Source organism: Pieris rapae, chromosome 14 (genome assembly GCF_905147795.1).
Source record: "Pieris rapae chromosome 14, ilPieRapa1.1, whole genome shotgun sequence".
NCBI lineage: Eukaryota > Metazoa > Arthropoda > Insecta > Lepidoptera > Pieridae > Pieris > Pieris rapae.
In genome coordinates this window covers 8,295,848-8,310,791 of record NC_059522.1, presented here as the reverse complement: position 1 = coordinate 8,310,791, position 14,944 = coordinate 8,295,848, and the positions used below count along the sequence as shown (strand labels likewise).

The following is a 14,944-nucleotide window of genomic DNA, read 5'->3' as shown; positions in this document are numbered from 1 at the left end:
TAAGGAATTCTGTTTTATGCTTTCGCCATTTTTTCTTTTGGGAGAACGTCAAATCAATTAGCAAGGCCTGTGCCAGATATATTTTTCTGATACTGTTTGACGATGCTTAACCATTGTTTTCGTGAAAACATTCAACTGTTAATAAAAAAATATTCGGTTCTTAGTTATTGAACGAGATCATAAACAAATGCTGCTGGCTATCTTGGCTTCAGTTGTTTCGATTCAATTCCGATACTGGCATTTCAAAATACGAATTCATTTAACGAACCACATAAAATTGCAATAAAACGTTCATCAAGTTTTTTTGTTTTCTTTGAGCCAGTGGTATTTGCGTTCGCTATCAGTACGTTATTTATGTTTCACTGTTCTACGATTTCGCGTAATGATTGAGCTGGATTTGTTTGCTGAAAGTGGCTAACGAAGGAATGAATCACGATGTTTTATATTATGTAATCAGTGATATGATTCTTCTTATAATTTCTTCACTACTGTTGAATTTGTGGAAAAGGCGAAATTTTTTACATGAGGAAATGTAATAGAACTGTAAAAACCACACTGGACTGGAGACATTTTCAAATGCTTGTAATATTTCGAAATTGATACAAAACCAATAATGAATGTTATTTTTTTTTCTTCTCCTTAAATTCATCACACTAAAGCAATGTTGGCTTAGTGATTTCAGCCTGCGACTCTGATTCTTGCGGTCGCAGGTTTGATTTGCTGCTGTGCAGTTGGACTTTCTGTCTGTGTACACATTTAACATTTTCTCGAACAGTGAAAGAAAATAGCGTGAGAAAATCTTAGACCCAAAAATAAAGTCGACGGCGTGTGTCAAGACTGGACTTAATCATAAAACAGGCACAAAAATCTAATACTTCAAAAAGACAAACACTTGAGATTGACTTGATGGAGCATTGTTACATTGCGCCCGCGCAGACATTCAGACATCAAGTTCCTGAAACAGACTCAAGACTCAGGACTGTTATTCACATCACCCACACGAGACTCTATTGAATTTAAATCATTTTTTTAATACCTTAATTGTAAATTTATAAATAAAGTTTTTTTTAAAGATAATTTTTGACTTTGCCAAATAAATTGGTTTTATTGTCACAACTAGTTTAAATAAAAGTACGTCTATTTAATCTGCTCCTAATCTATAAACGAATACTATAACTAGCTTAATGGAATTCGGAATAAAAATTACATTTACAACTCTTCATAAAGCTTAGAACGAAAGTCGTAGCTAGCGAGTAATAAATCTTTTAATTTAACTTGATGTGGTAATTTCTTAATTTGGAACTTATAAAAGATATCAAGGAGAGAGAGAGAGATGCATTGAAAAAAAAAATTATATGTATATATATATGATTTGTATATTTATGTATTCAAGTTTTTCGTAGTGATACATACAATTTTAATAACGTAATTAATCCCTCGAATACCTATTAAGTGTTTAATTAATTTCTTAAACAAGCTCTAAAACTTCATGAAACATGTGAAAGAAACATTAAAATCTGAGATTAGATTTGAATAATTAAAAAACATGAAACGGTTTTCTTTACGGTACTATTAAATTGAAATTTAAACGTAATACAAAATACAAATTATACAATCAAAATATGTTGCAACTTATTAATTACAAATATAATATCATATTGTTAGTAACATAATAATTGATTTCGGATTAAAAATGTATATATTTTATATGAAAAGTTTTAAAAGGAAACTACAGAATGGATATTAAAAAAATACTGTTATGGACACAACTATGCTCCATTGCCTACGGGAGATTGGACTAGAACCGAAAGAGTTAGGTTCGAAGTTGACTAGGGCACAGAGAGCAGTGGAGCGGAGTATCCTTAAATTAAAAAGATGATCACCGATAATCGCCTTACAGCTGAAATAGAAATGGGCCGGCTATATTGTAAGGTGCACAGATAAACAGCCGAGGCTACTGGTGGGGTCCTCCAAAAAAAAAGAAGTGGGAAACCACAACAGCGATGGGCTGACTTAGTTAAGGTTTCTGGAATTGGATGGAGATCCGTTACCCAAAAGGGATTCATACAACAGAGAATAAAGAAACGGAAATAACAATAATTAACGTAAATAAGAGTATAATAACAAAAGTAATTTTAAATGTAATTTTTAACAGTATGGATTTAAAGTGGCTTTATATGTATATATGAAAACAATATAAAATTTAGTCCCTATAAATTGAAGGCTTGATAAATTTAAATATTTAAATGTATCGATTTCGAAACTACAAATAAATTATTTGGATAAAATAAAACAATACCTTTAAAGTTAAGAAAGTTAAATTGCATCACACATCATCTAGAAATGTAGATTGCATTAAGTAAATGGTTTTGGCATTTGTATAATAGTCAGATCGTGTCCGCCTGTCTCACACAGTATCACGTTCTTCATCCATTAGACGCGGTTTCTCTTCAAGGTAAGGAATATGTAAATCTGAATTCGTGAAGAATATGTCGCGCAGAGCAGATTTATTCCCAAAAGTATGTAGTTTGTCCTTGTACCGCTATCAGTGTTTTTGGATAAGCAAGAACGATTGTACGCTGTAGTTGTATATTATATTTTATAGAACATGGGGTAAACAGGTAATACCCTGCTGCCCATACACTGCCAGAAGGATCGCAAGTGCCTATTGCCTGCCTAAAAGGAATTGGTAAGGAATTCTAGGGTCGAATTAGTACGGAAATTCTTTAGTGGGCTGTTGTGTTCCAAAAAGAGGTGGGACGCGGCAAACCGTATAACCATATCAAACTATAAAAAACGCTCAGTTGTGTAAAATGAGGTGATGGAGATTGGGGTCATACGGGTGTTGTGAAGGCTCATATGCTTTTTATCGTAAAAAAAATAGCCGTATTATTTTCAACCAAAAATTAACTAACAGCAGATTAATGAGTTTTTGAAACTATTAGACATTCCCGTACATTATATTTTGTTAAAAAATCTTAAGTTACTAAATTAATATTATATATTGATAATACAAGTAGTTTATTTGATATCGCCGTTGTTAGTTTATAAGCTTATGATATGACAATGACAGCTGACAGTGCTGAGACATGCAATATTTATAATAATTTTCTTTATTATTATTAATATTGCTAACTGAGGTATCAATCGATAACCAATGGAAGTCTTGCTAACATACGATACATTAACTGTAGCCTATGAAATTTAAACTTATAAATTACACAGAACTAAACTAAAATAGCACCCCACAAAACTTCTGAAAGCGGTTATTATGAGTTAAATTAGTCTTATATCCAGGGTAATATTTCGAACTAATAAAATCGATACAAAGAATATTTAAGGATATCTAAATTAAAACTAAGATTCCTATGTCTGGTAAGTCGGTTATTATTTCAAACGTATTATTAAGTCTAGACGAGTGATTCACTGATTCAATTGAGATAACGTTTTATATAATATTACATATAGCATATGCACTCATGCATATTAACTATTGTGTATAACAGCTTGGGATTTATGTTTAAGTTACATCAAAAGTATCGAAGTTAAATTTAGTCTGGAGATCATAATACAGAAAATCAGTTTAATTACACTTAAAATCAAACAGCAGCGTTTCAGGGCTACAGCGTGCAAGGTCGAGGTCGTAGGTTCGAGCCCCGGCTGTGCACCAATGGACTTTCTGTTCAATATATGGTGATACTAAGCTACTTGAATATTTAAAAATATTTGATAACGAATAAAATAAATCTGATAGCTAAAGAAAAACACTTTTTTATGGATTATAGTTATGTATTATTGTATTTAAACTTATAATTATTTACACATTCTTTTAAATTTAAACCGACGTTTCGCGTGCTTTACAGCGTGCGTGGTCACGGTGACTGAAGACAAAGGTGTTAAATGTCAAAAAGTATTACAGCTGTAGAAAATGTTGTGTTATCTGTATTTATTTCCCCGGAGTTGGTTTAAATACAATAATACATAACTATAATCCGTAAAAAAGTGTTTTTCTTTAAATGTGTAAAAGTTATGTTAATAAAAGACAATAAAATCTGATAGCTTCAAAGATTATAGCGTCACCCCACTTAATATCAAGGAAATATATTAGAATTTCTTTTTTTAACGTTCATTAAGTTACCTAAATGAATAAATGATTTTGTATTGAATTGAATTAGATTGACAAATGATCATAAAACAGATACAGAAATTTTAGCAGCAGCCTAAAAAGGTTGTTGATTGAGGGAGCGCCACAGACTTTTTTGTATTTACTTATAAAACCATAAAAGCTCACCCCTTAACAGACTTTAAAAAGGTAAGGCTAAACAGGAGCTTCATAGCAATTGTAGATTAATAATTTTTTTAAGTTAAATTTTCATTATACGCATATTATCAAAAACTAACTAATTGTATAAAGCAAGGAGTCAGGGAAAGAAATAAAAATTATATGATAATTTAAAAATATATATCCCCTTCATTGCTGGCTAAATATGAAAACAAATTAATTAAGAGATACACATTATTCTTCGCTGCATATAAATTTACTGTGTAATTTTACTATTGGAATATTTCAGAAGAATTAATGAGATTTTTTTTTTAACTTTTAGGAAAAAATCAGAGATTTCAATAATCAAACCAACATGTTTGCCACTAGCCAAAAAGAAATTACAAATTAATTTAGATTTTTCTTCTAACAAAACGATACCATGTCACTCAAAAGAAAAACAGTAAATTTCAGTTTCATAATTCGACTTTTCTATAACGCGCATTTTACAACGATTAGAACTGTATATTTTGTATGTAATTATGTACTAAACACGAACGAGGCGTACCAATCAATACTCTTCAATAATTTAATAGACCTCGACTATTTACCTTAAGTTTTTAAATCGATAGTTCGTTGGCTTCTTTGATTAAAAATTTACTAATGTTAAAGGCAGTAGGCATTTGGATATGTAGTGTCTCTTGAAGAGTTCGAGCTGTCTTGATATTTTTTCAACTCCCCTGATCTGATTATCGGAAAGGGTATTATGTTATGACTCTCTTAGTTCCCTATAGGACATATATAGGTAATAAATTACGGCTGTATTTTGTAATTGTAATTATGTAAATGTATTAATTATATATTTATTTTTGACTATAAGGAAGATGTGGATTTATAAATTTTCAAAGGAAAAATACACAACCTATATACCTTTATAGATTGTGTACTTTTTACCGCCCTTGCCAATCTTTTAGATGTCTAAGAAGTAGCAAAATGTTGTCGCCTCAGAAATCTGCCGCTTCAGACTACTTACTCAGCCTGTTGGACAAACCGCCACCGAAAGGAGCATCTTTTTAGCTCCAGGTAAAAAAGTGGTTGTCTGGAAGAAATCGCTCTAAAGCGATAAGGCCGCCAGATGCTTTTCATTAAATTATGTTTAATATTTTCCTTTTATGTAATACAACGAAGTGTTAATAAATAAATAAAAATCCGACCAACTCCTTTGAACATTTTCCATGGTAAACACGGTTGAAGATGCAGAGTTGCAACATCTAAATATGGATTAATTTATCAGGAACAAAGAGTTTATTCTTGTTCAACAGTAAAAAGTGAGATGTTAGTCCATTAGTTGGAAACGATTCAATTAACTGACGGATCTAGCACACGTCGCACTTAACTCAGTTATATCCAGTTCAAATGTCTTAAAATACATTGGGTTCTTCGACTCTGTACTTTTACTTCGGAGTGAGCTAATATTAACTTCCCTGCACATAACATCTTACATATAAATGTCATTAATTTGTAATTAAAAAAGATTCCGTTACTAATTTAGCCTCATAGTAAGCTTATGTCATACTTACTCTAGACACTATGCCATACTTAATTATGTGTTTTAGAAGTAAATTTGCATCGCATATTTTAGCACTCAGAAAGTCGAGTGATATAAATGATGTAATAAATTTGTGTGGGCCTGGGTATCCGGAAACTATATCCAGGATGATCCCTTCCCACGGTGAAAATAAATTTGCGCTGGTTCGGCTATCGCGTGTCAGTATAATTAAAAAGGAATCCACAAACGATAAGACTATGACTAGCACTTACCATCAACGGTGTTGTGTCTCACTCCAAATCCGGGATCCTTAAATCTATCATATATACGGAAATGCGGTACGGTTTTGCGGTATTCAATGCGCACGCGACAGCGGTTTAATTGCAACTACTTTGCGCTATTATGGCGGGACGCCACCTATCGTCTCCGGTTCGTGTGTCAAAGTCAAATCGAAGTGTCATCCTTCTTTGACCGACACCGATTTAGCGCGAACATAGCTCCCCGCCTTGAAAGTTCATCTTTCAAAAGAGAGGATTGCGGAAAGAAAGAAAAAAAAAATTGATAGAATTAAAAAAAAAACAAAATGTATATATATATATATATAATAATAATAATAATACAAATAAAAACTAAACTACGATAATAAACTAAAGATAAAACTAAATTTAAGATAGAATGGGTAAAGGGCATAGACGTATGATAGGACGTTTAAATGTTCCTGATTTGGTACGAATTAAGGCGACACGAGTACGATCATCTTTACCAGGATAAGTTTTTTCTACAATTCCTAAAGGCCAATGAAGTGATGGTGCGTTTTTTTCCATAAGAAGTACAATAACACCCTCTTTTATAGGATAACTTGCAGAATTCCATTTCTCACGCGTTTGCAACGTATGTAGATATTCGTTACTCCATCTTTTCCAGTATGATTGAATTAATTTGTCCAATAAATGGTACCGAGAAAGGAGCTGCATCCTTTCTTCCTCAATGTTAGATGAAAGCAGGTAATTTAATGGCTTTAAATTTAAAAAATGAGCTGGAGTCAAGGGACTTGGATCAGAAGGATCTTCACTTAGTATGCCTAAAGGTCTAGAATTAAGAATTGCTTCAATTTGACTTAAAACAGTTAGAAACTCCTCATAAGATAACAATTGCTTACCTATCACACGGAACAAATGAGTCTTTACACTTTTGATTGCCGCTTCCCAACTACCACCAAAATGTGGAGCGTTAGGCGGAATCATTTGCCATGTAATACGATTTTCGTTTAATACGCAGCGAAAGTCCTCACTGAATGCGTTAGAAAAAATGAAATTTTGAAGTTCGCTTAAATAGGAACGTGCACCAATAAAATTAGTTCCATTATCAGAATAAATGACTTGGATTGGACCTCTGCGCGACATGAATCGTTTTAAAGCATTCAGAAATGAGTTAGTACTTAAATCAGTTGCGGTTTCTATGTGAATCGCTCTTGTCACAAGACATATAAATACGCAGATATAAATCTTTTCACTTTTACTACCCCGTCTACGAATAGGGGTATATAATAAAGGTCCACCGAAATCCACGCCAACATGAGTAAAAGGTTTAGAAATTGATAATCTACACTTTGGTAAGTCAGCCATTATTGGCGCTGTTGCAGCTCTCGGGCGCAATTTAAAGCATTTAATACATTGATAAACCCTTGATCTTACAATACGTCTTGCAGATAAAATCCAAAATCTTTGTCGTAACAACGAAATTAAATGTTGAGGTCCAGCGTGACATGACTTTTTGTGCATCCAATCAATAATTAAATTCACTACATGATCTTTATGAGGCAAAATAATAGGGTGTTTGTGATCAAATGTTAGGTCGGTGTTAGAAAGACGACCGCCAACTCGAATTACATCATTAACAATAAATGGGCTAAGTTTACGCAAAGCTACGGGGTACGATTTGTTAAGTAGAAGAGATTGAGTTAAAAAATGAAAGTGCTTTTTTTGAACAGCACGCAGGATAATTATTTCGGTTTCTTGTAAATCTTGAGGTGATATTTTACCTCGAGACTTTAATTTACCTATGAACCTAAATATATATGTACATACGCGTAAACAACGAGACCAATCAGAGATTCTATTAACGATTTCTAATATTCCTTCATCTTGCGGGATGGATATAGTCGGTAAAGCGACTACTTTACGTTCTGGTATTTCATCAGACGCGCACAATATGAAGGGTTCTAGTGGCCATTGATTCACATTTAAAACTGCCCAAGAGGGACCGTTTAACCATAAACCGTGCGAAATAAGTTGAGAAGCGGTTAGACCACGGGATAAACAATCGGCAGGATTGGTTTTGCCGGAAATGTGGTAGAAGTTTTTAGGGGATAAAACCTCCTGAATCTTAGTAACCCTATTGGCTACAAATGTCTTTAAGCGGTGGGGACTGGAATTTATCCAGTTTAAAACAATCGTTGAGTCAGACATAGCGACTACTCGCTGCACAGAAAATTGCTTTTCGAAGGCACGTGTCACGGCAGACAATAATTTTGCCATGAGGTGAGCGGCACAGAGCTCAAGTCGAGCTAAAGAAACAACTTTCAGCGGTGAAATCTTAGATTTACTATATAATATACGGATAGTATTATTTCCCTCAGATTGTACACATAGATAAATTACGGCACCATAGGCCTTTTCACTGGCATCACAAAATGCCAGCAGTATGGGTGAAGAAGTTTTAGTTACACCTACATGCCGTGGTACTTGAAGATTAGATAAGAAGGGTAAATCACTATAGAATTTCTTCCATGCTTTAATAATATGAGGAGGAGCAATCTCATCCCAATCCTGTTTTAAAAGCCAAAGCTCCTTTATTAGAAGTTTAACGTATAGTATGAAAGGTGCGGCAAAACCTAGCACATCCCATAAACGGGCAATGATAGAAAGCATATTACGCTTAGTTGCTGTGACATTAGTTAAGTTGCTTACTTCGAACGAGAAGGTATCTGATTTTGAATCCCATTTTACACCTAAAACTTTATGAAACTCATTTGAGTCAAAATGAACTGCTTGCGGATGCAAATGATGGGAAGGTAAAGAAGAAAGTAACTTTTCAGAATTACTAGACCATTTTAAAAGATCAAATCCACCAGCTGAAAACATTTTAATAAGTTGAGAGGATACTTCAAATGCTTCGGGAATCGAATCGCAACTACAGCAAATATCGTCCATATAATAATTACCGCGATCAATAACGTCAGCAGCCAAAGGATATTTGGCCCTTTCATCATCGGCTAGTTGTTTCAAAGTCCGAAGCGCTAAATATGGGCTTGAAGAAAATCCAAAACAAACGCGCTTAAATTCAAATAATTGTAACGGATCAGACGGATCAAATCTATAATAAACGCGTTGATATTTATTATGTTCAGGAAGGGTTTTCAGTTGTAGATACATCTGTTTCACGTCAGCGCAAAAGGCGATAGGGAACGTTCTAAACCGAAGTATAACTGCAAATAAGTCAGGCTGTAAGTTGGGACCGACATGTAAAATATCATTAATCGATATGTTATTATCAGTCTTCGCGCTGGAATCGAGCACCATTCTAACTTTGGTGCTTATAGATGACTCACGAATTACACCGTGATGTGGAATAATGTAACCTATATTGTCGCACTGATCTACTACAGGAGAAATATAATCTTTTTCCAGATATTCAATGAATATTTTGTCGTATGCCTCACGATAACTAGGCGATGACTGTAATTTACGTTCGAGTGACATAAACCGCTTTTTAGCTATGTCCATAGATGAACCCAGATTAAGAGGGCTTTTCTTGAATGGAAGTGCAACAACATATCGACCTGACAATTCACGATACGTGGTAGTCTTATATATACGTTCACACTCTTCCTCTTCCTCACTAAGGAAAGCGGAAGACTTAGATGACGGCTCCTCAAGCTCCCAGAATCTTCGCAAAATGTTTTCTAAAGGGATATTCGAGTAAGCGCATAAAACCGATGAACTTTTTATATTAGAATTTATAGATAAAATAGGCGCTTCACCCATTAAAATAAAACCAAATGTGGTTTGAACAGCATCGGGCATACCAGGCGGTCCCTGGATACGACCCTGCTTGAGTAGTTTCGAAAACAGCTGCGCACCGATTAACATATCAATCTGACCGGGTTCATGAAATATATCATCGGCAAGCGGTATGTTAAACAAATACTCCAACTTCGATCTATCAACCTTAGAAGTGGGTAAATAATCCGTAATGCGTTTCACGATTAAAGAATTAATAGAATATTTAATATTTTTATCATAACGAGAGGATATAACAATATTGGTTGCTCCTATTATATCATTCGAACAGCCACCAAACCCGTTCACAAACATAGGTTCGGAAAACGTATTGTAATTTAATAGTAACTTTTTACAACACTCAGTCGTTATAAAATGATTTTGAGAGCCGTTGTCTATAAGACAACGCAAAATATGCGGGTTACCACGCGTATCAAGAGTACATACGCGGGCAGTACCAAGTAAAACCGTTGACGGTTGTGATATTAAAGTATTCGCTTCATTCTGCAATGAACACAGAGAAATCGGCGCGTGATTGTTATTAGGTTCGTCAAAGGAGCCAGACGCGACGCGCGGGGTACTGTCGACTAGCAATGACTCACGCTGCGACTCAATGGCTTGCGCGTTTGATCGCAGTCCATCGATAGCAGGTTCGAACGGTTTCTCCTGTTTATTAAACAAACTGGAATTTAACGAAAAATGCAGCAGTGTATTGTGCGTATTAGAATTACATGTTTTACAACTTTTAACAGAATTACAATTTGTGGTTTTATGTTTTACGCTTAAACACTTCACACAATAATTTCGTTTTTTAATGATATTGAATCGTTCCCTTGCATTTAATTTTAAAAAATCAGGACAACCGTATAACTGATCGTGATTTTTACTATGACATAAAGGACATTTTAAATTAGTTTGATCAGAGTTAGAAGTTACAAAAGATTTTACGGTTTTGGAATATTTATTATTAGCCGGTTTAATAATAATAGAATTTGTTCGATCCAAAACTTTACACTGTTCTCTTAAAAACATAACTAATTGCGTGTAACAGGGTAATTTTTCTTTTCTAACAGAATTCTCAAATGAAATAATTGTTTCGTTATCTAATTTTTTAAGTGCCAAAAATAAAAATAAAAAATTCAATTTATCAGGTATTTCTAGTTTTTCAAATGCTGCGATTGATGTAACAAAATTATCAAGAAAATTATTTAAACCGTCCGTAGAAGAACTAGTTAATGTTTTGAAATTATATATATTATCTAAATACTGAAAGCCGAGAGACCGTATATCTTGATATTTATCAACCAAGGTAGAATAAATTAAATTATAATTATTCGCGGTTGGATTTATGCCAGCGATCACAGTTAGGGCCTTACCTGTTAGTTGCCCACAAAGATAAAACACCTTTTCTGAGTTCGAAATTGACCCATTATTATGCACTAAATGGTTAAAGGCTTCATAAAACGACGTCCAATTATTTGGGTCGCCATTAAACTGTGGTAATTTAATTGGAGGCAATTTCAATTTCGGGTGATCTAATTTCTCCTCAGGTGAAGTATTTTTAATTTCCTGCAGCTTACTTTGTATGGTTGCGTACAGGTCCTCAAAGGACTCCCATGTTTGAAAAGAAGGAGTGAACTGAGGGTTATGCTTCATTTGTTCAATATTTAATTGAGTTACTAACTCATTAAATTCACTACGAAGTACTTGTATATTAAACGTTTTAATTTGGAAATTTTTTTCGTCTTCCTTACTATTAATATTTAACGACAAATCGTATAATGATTGCATCTTAGAAAAATACGAATTTTGTCGTGCTTGTAATAATAATATGGAACTTTGAACATGTTCTAACTCGATTGGTGAACATTCACCGGCCTTTGTTCTTGTTCTTTTGTCCATATTATCTACAAATAATTATTAATCGTTTCAAAATTAACTTTATAAAATAAAAAAAATAAAAATTAAATATGAACAATACGATTAAATTAAACTATAAACAGATTTATTTCGACTGTTAACTATGAAACAATTTTTAGAAAAAAGTGATGTAGGTACTAATGTTACGCATGATCATTCTCACCAAATCAGGCACAATATATTATTAAATACGTAAATACGTAATACGGGATATGAAATACGGATAATAGATTTATAAATACATATAATATTTAAAATCTATATTAAAATTGTCGTTATACAGGTAATAAAAAATGCCCACCGGCAATTTCACCTAACGAACAAAATTGAAAGAAAATATACGAAAATAAATATGCCTAACTAAGAGATATGATACATATCCGGCTCGAAGGACCAAAAAAGATGTGTGGGCCTGGGTATCCGGAAACTATATCCAGGATGATCCCTTCCCACGGTGAAAATAAATTTGCGCTGGTTCGGCTATCGCGTGTCAGTATAATTAAAAAGGAATCCACAAACGATAAGACTATGACTAGCACTTACCATCAACGGTGTTGTGTCTCACTCCAAATCCGGGATCCTTAAATCTATCATATATACGGAAATGCGGTACGGTTTTGCGGTATTCAATGCGCACGCGACAGCGGTTTAATTGCAACTACTTTGCGCTATTATGGCGGGACGCCACCTATCGTCTCCGGTTCGTGTGTCAAAGTCAAATCGAAGTGTCATCCTTCTTTGACCGACACCGATTTAGCGCGAACAAAATTACTTATAGTCAAAGAAGAAGTTTTTTAATATACCCGTGTAAATGACAAATGTTCTCGGCAAGAAAAAGAGTGATTTAAAACAAACGTAAAACTGATAATTTAGTAAGATCCCCACGCATTTTATACGAATAAGAAATATCCCTGTGGACTTTGCTCCAAAACTTTACGTGTTCAAATAAAACTTGTTTCTTAGGAACACATTCTTTCGTTTGACACATCAAAACTACAAAAAGTGAAAATCAAAGAGGAATTTTCAACTATCTACAATTCGAATTCCGAATGACAACCAGATATATACGTGCTAAGATCCTGACATACCTCACTTCCACTACTTTCATTACATGCATGATCGTCGGTTATGGATACTTCTTTAGTCTTCTGTAGGTTTTTTATTTGGTGGATGTAAAGGACAAAGCCAGATCAGACCTGACCACAGAAATTCCACTCTTTTTTTATGTTACAACAGACAAAGGGGCTGGAAGCTCACCTGATGCTTAGTGGTAACCGCCCATGGATACTCTCGATGCTAGAGGGCTCGCGAGTACGTTTCAGGCCTTTTAAGAATTTGTACGCTCTTTTCTTGAAGGACCCTAAGTCGAATTGGTTCGGAAAGACTTCAGTGACAAAGTGGTGGTTATTTTTACGACGACCTCGCGCCTTTGTGTAAAGATTTATTAATGGTTATTATTTAAGTGTCAAACATTCATCTAGGCAAACTTAACAAAAGGTGCTTAGTTTGTCATACTACGCTTAGTAATCTACATATCACTTGTACATAACGTATAAATCGATTGAAATAAACACATGGTCGACATAACTGATACCATACAACTTAATCCTATATTTTGTTACTTAATAAGCATGGTAGAACGGCTTCAAAGTAATTACTAAGCAGTTTTCGTAGTTGGATATTTAAAATGGTTAAAATAGGTTTTAATTTGTTTGCTTGTTAGCGATAAGGCCGCCCGTTGCATCCCTTGTAATTTATATGTATTGTGTTATTTGTGTTTCTTTCTAGCAACGAAGTGTGAATAAATAAATAAAAATAAATAATTTATGTGGGAAGTATTGGCTCAAGCGTGCGCCTCCAACTTAAAGTAGTGTGAATCACGCTTGTGCACTTACACTTTTCATTGTATATGCAATTTAAACTCGCTGAAGTAAAACATCAGGTGGAATCCGGCATGCATTGCCTTGCCATGTCAAGTACAAGAAAGCCAAAAATTATCACGCCACAGCTACAGCTAACGTAACGTAACGTAACGTAATGTAACGAGAAGAAAAAATGTTACAATTCAGTACTGCGAGCACTGTTGGCGGTATTTTTACAAATCCCTTTGAGTGTAACGTTACGCCTTAATTTTAGGTCATTAGAAGCCGTCGTGAGCGCATGTGTCAATCATATTTCCATTAACGAAACACCACCCGTTATTTTTTTTTTTTGTGAATTAAAAAATAAAATAACGTTTTTTTTTTAATCATTAGAATTAAGAATTTAATATTTGGGTGTTACCTATTTATGTTTAAAGCATGTGTGCTAATTAAAGTACAACAAATAACGCATTTCTGAAGGGATATGTATAATAGTGGTAACAATTCCATTTCATTTTTTTCATAGATCTATTTTTATTAAAGAATTCTTTCCATAAAACGTTCCTATTGTAATTACTCATTATTGTTATATACCCACCATATAACCAGTATTAAAGATTATATCACCAATCAAGTCTAGCTATGGCAAAGGAATGTACGCACTGGGTCAAAGTCTTCAAGGTTGTAATTATACGTAAATGCCGAGATTAACGAATCTGTCATGATCAAAGAAAATCTTTTGAAGTATGAAGTACTGAAACTATGAATAATTAATAGACAGTAAATTTATTAACAATTTAGTTCCATGCGTGTCGATAACAACGAGCGATTTGGCGATTGGCCACTTAGAATATTGCAAACGAATTACATTAAGGTAGTCATATAAATAACAACAGTCTAATACTGGTAACATAATAATTACCTCAGTTTATTTCACCGTGGGTAAAAATTAGAGTTTTGTAACGTTTAACTATTTTTAACTGATATTTCATTTTCCATGTGATATTTTCCTGTAATGCGTCGTTATCTGAAGTATTACTTATAAAATAATATGAGCAACATTATATAAATTAATGGTACAAAATCTTTAATCGCGTGAGTCAATGGCATAATATTTTTCACCAGTAGTAGTTTACTATGACACCAATTTAAAGTGAAGTTAGGAATAAATAGAAGGTGGCGTTTCTCGGGCACTAGTTTGTAAGTATTGCCTACTTTCTGTAGTCTTAAAATATGTTTATTTAATGGAAAATAAATAAATAAATAAATGTTTTAGTAAGAACCTACTAGA

General features: G+C 33.7%; 2 protein-coding genes across 3 annotated transcripts in view; both read right to left on the bottom strand.

The window, feature by feature from the left end:
- Positions 1-14,944, bottom strand: part of LOC110999222 — a 95,930-nt gene that overhangs the window by 74,694 nt on the left and 6,292 nt on the right. The window lies entirely within an intron of this gene.
- LOC123689754 lies at positions 6,476-11,527 on the bottom strand. The gene is made up of 2 exons (XM_045631180.1): positions 11,276-11,527; positions 6,476-10,537 (listed from the first exon to the last, which is right to left on the bottom strand). The coding sequence occupies exons 1-2, from the start codon at positions 11,525-11,527 to the stop codon at positions 6,476-6,478; spliced, it is 4,314 nt and encodes a 1,437-aa protein (XP_045487136.1).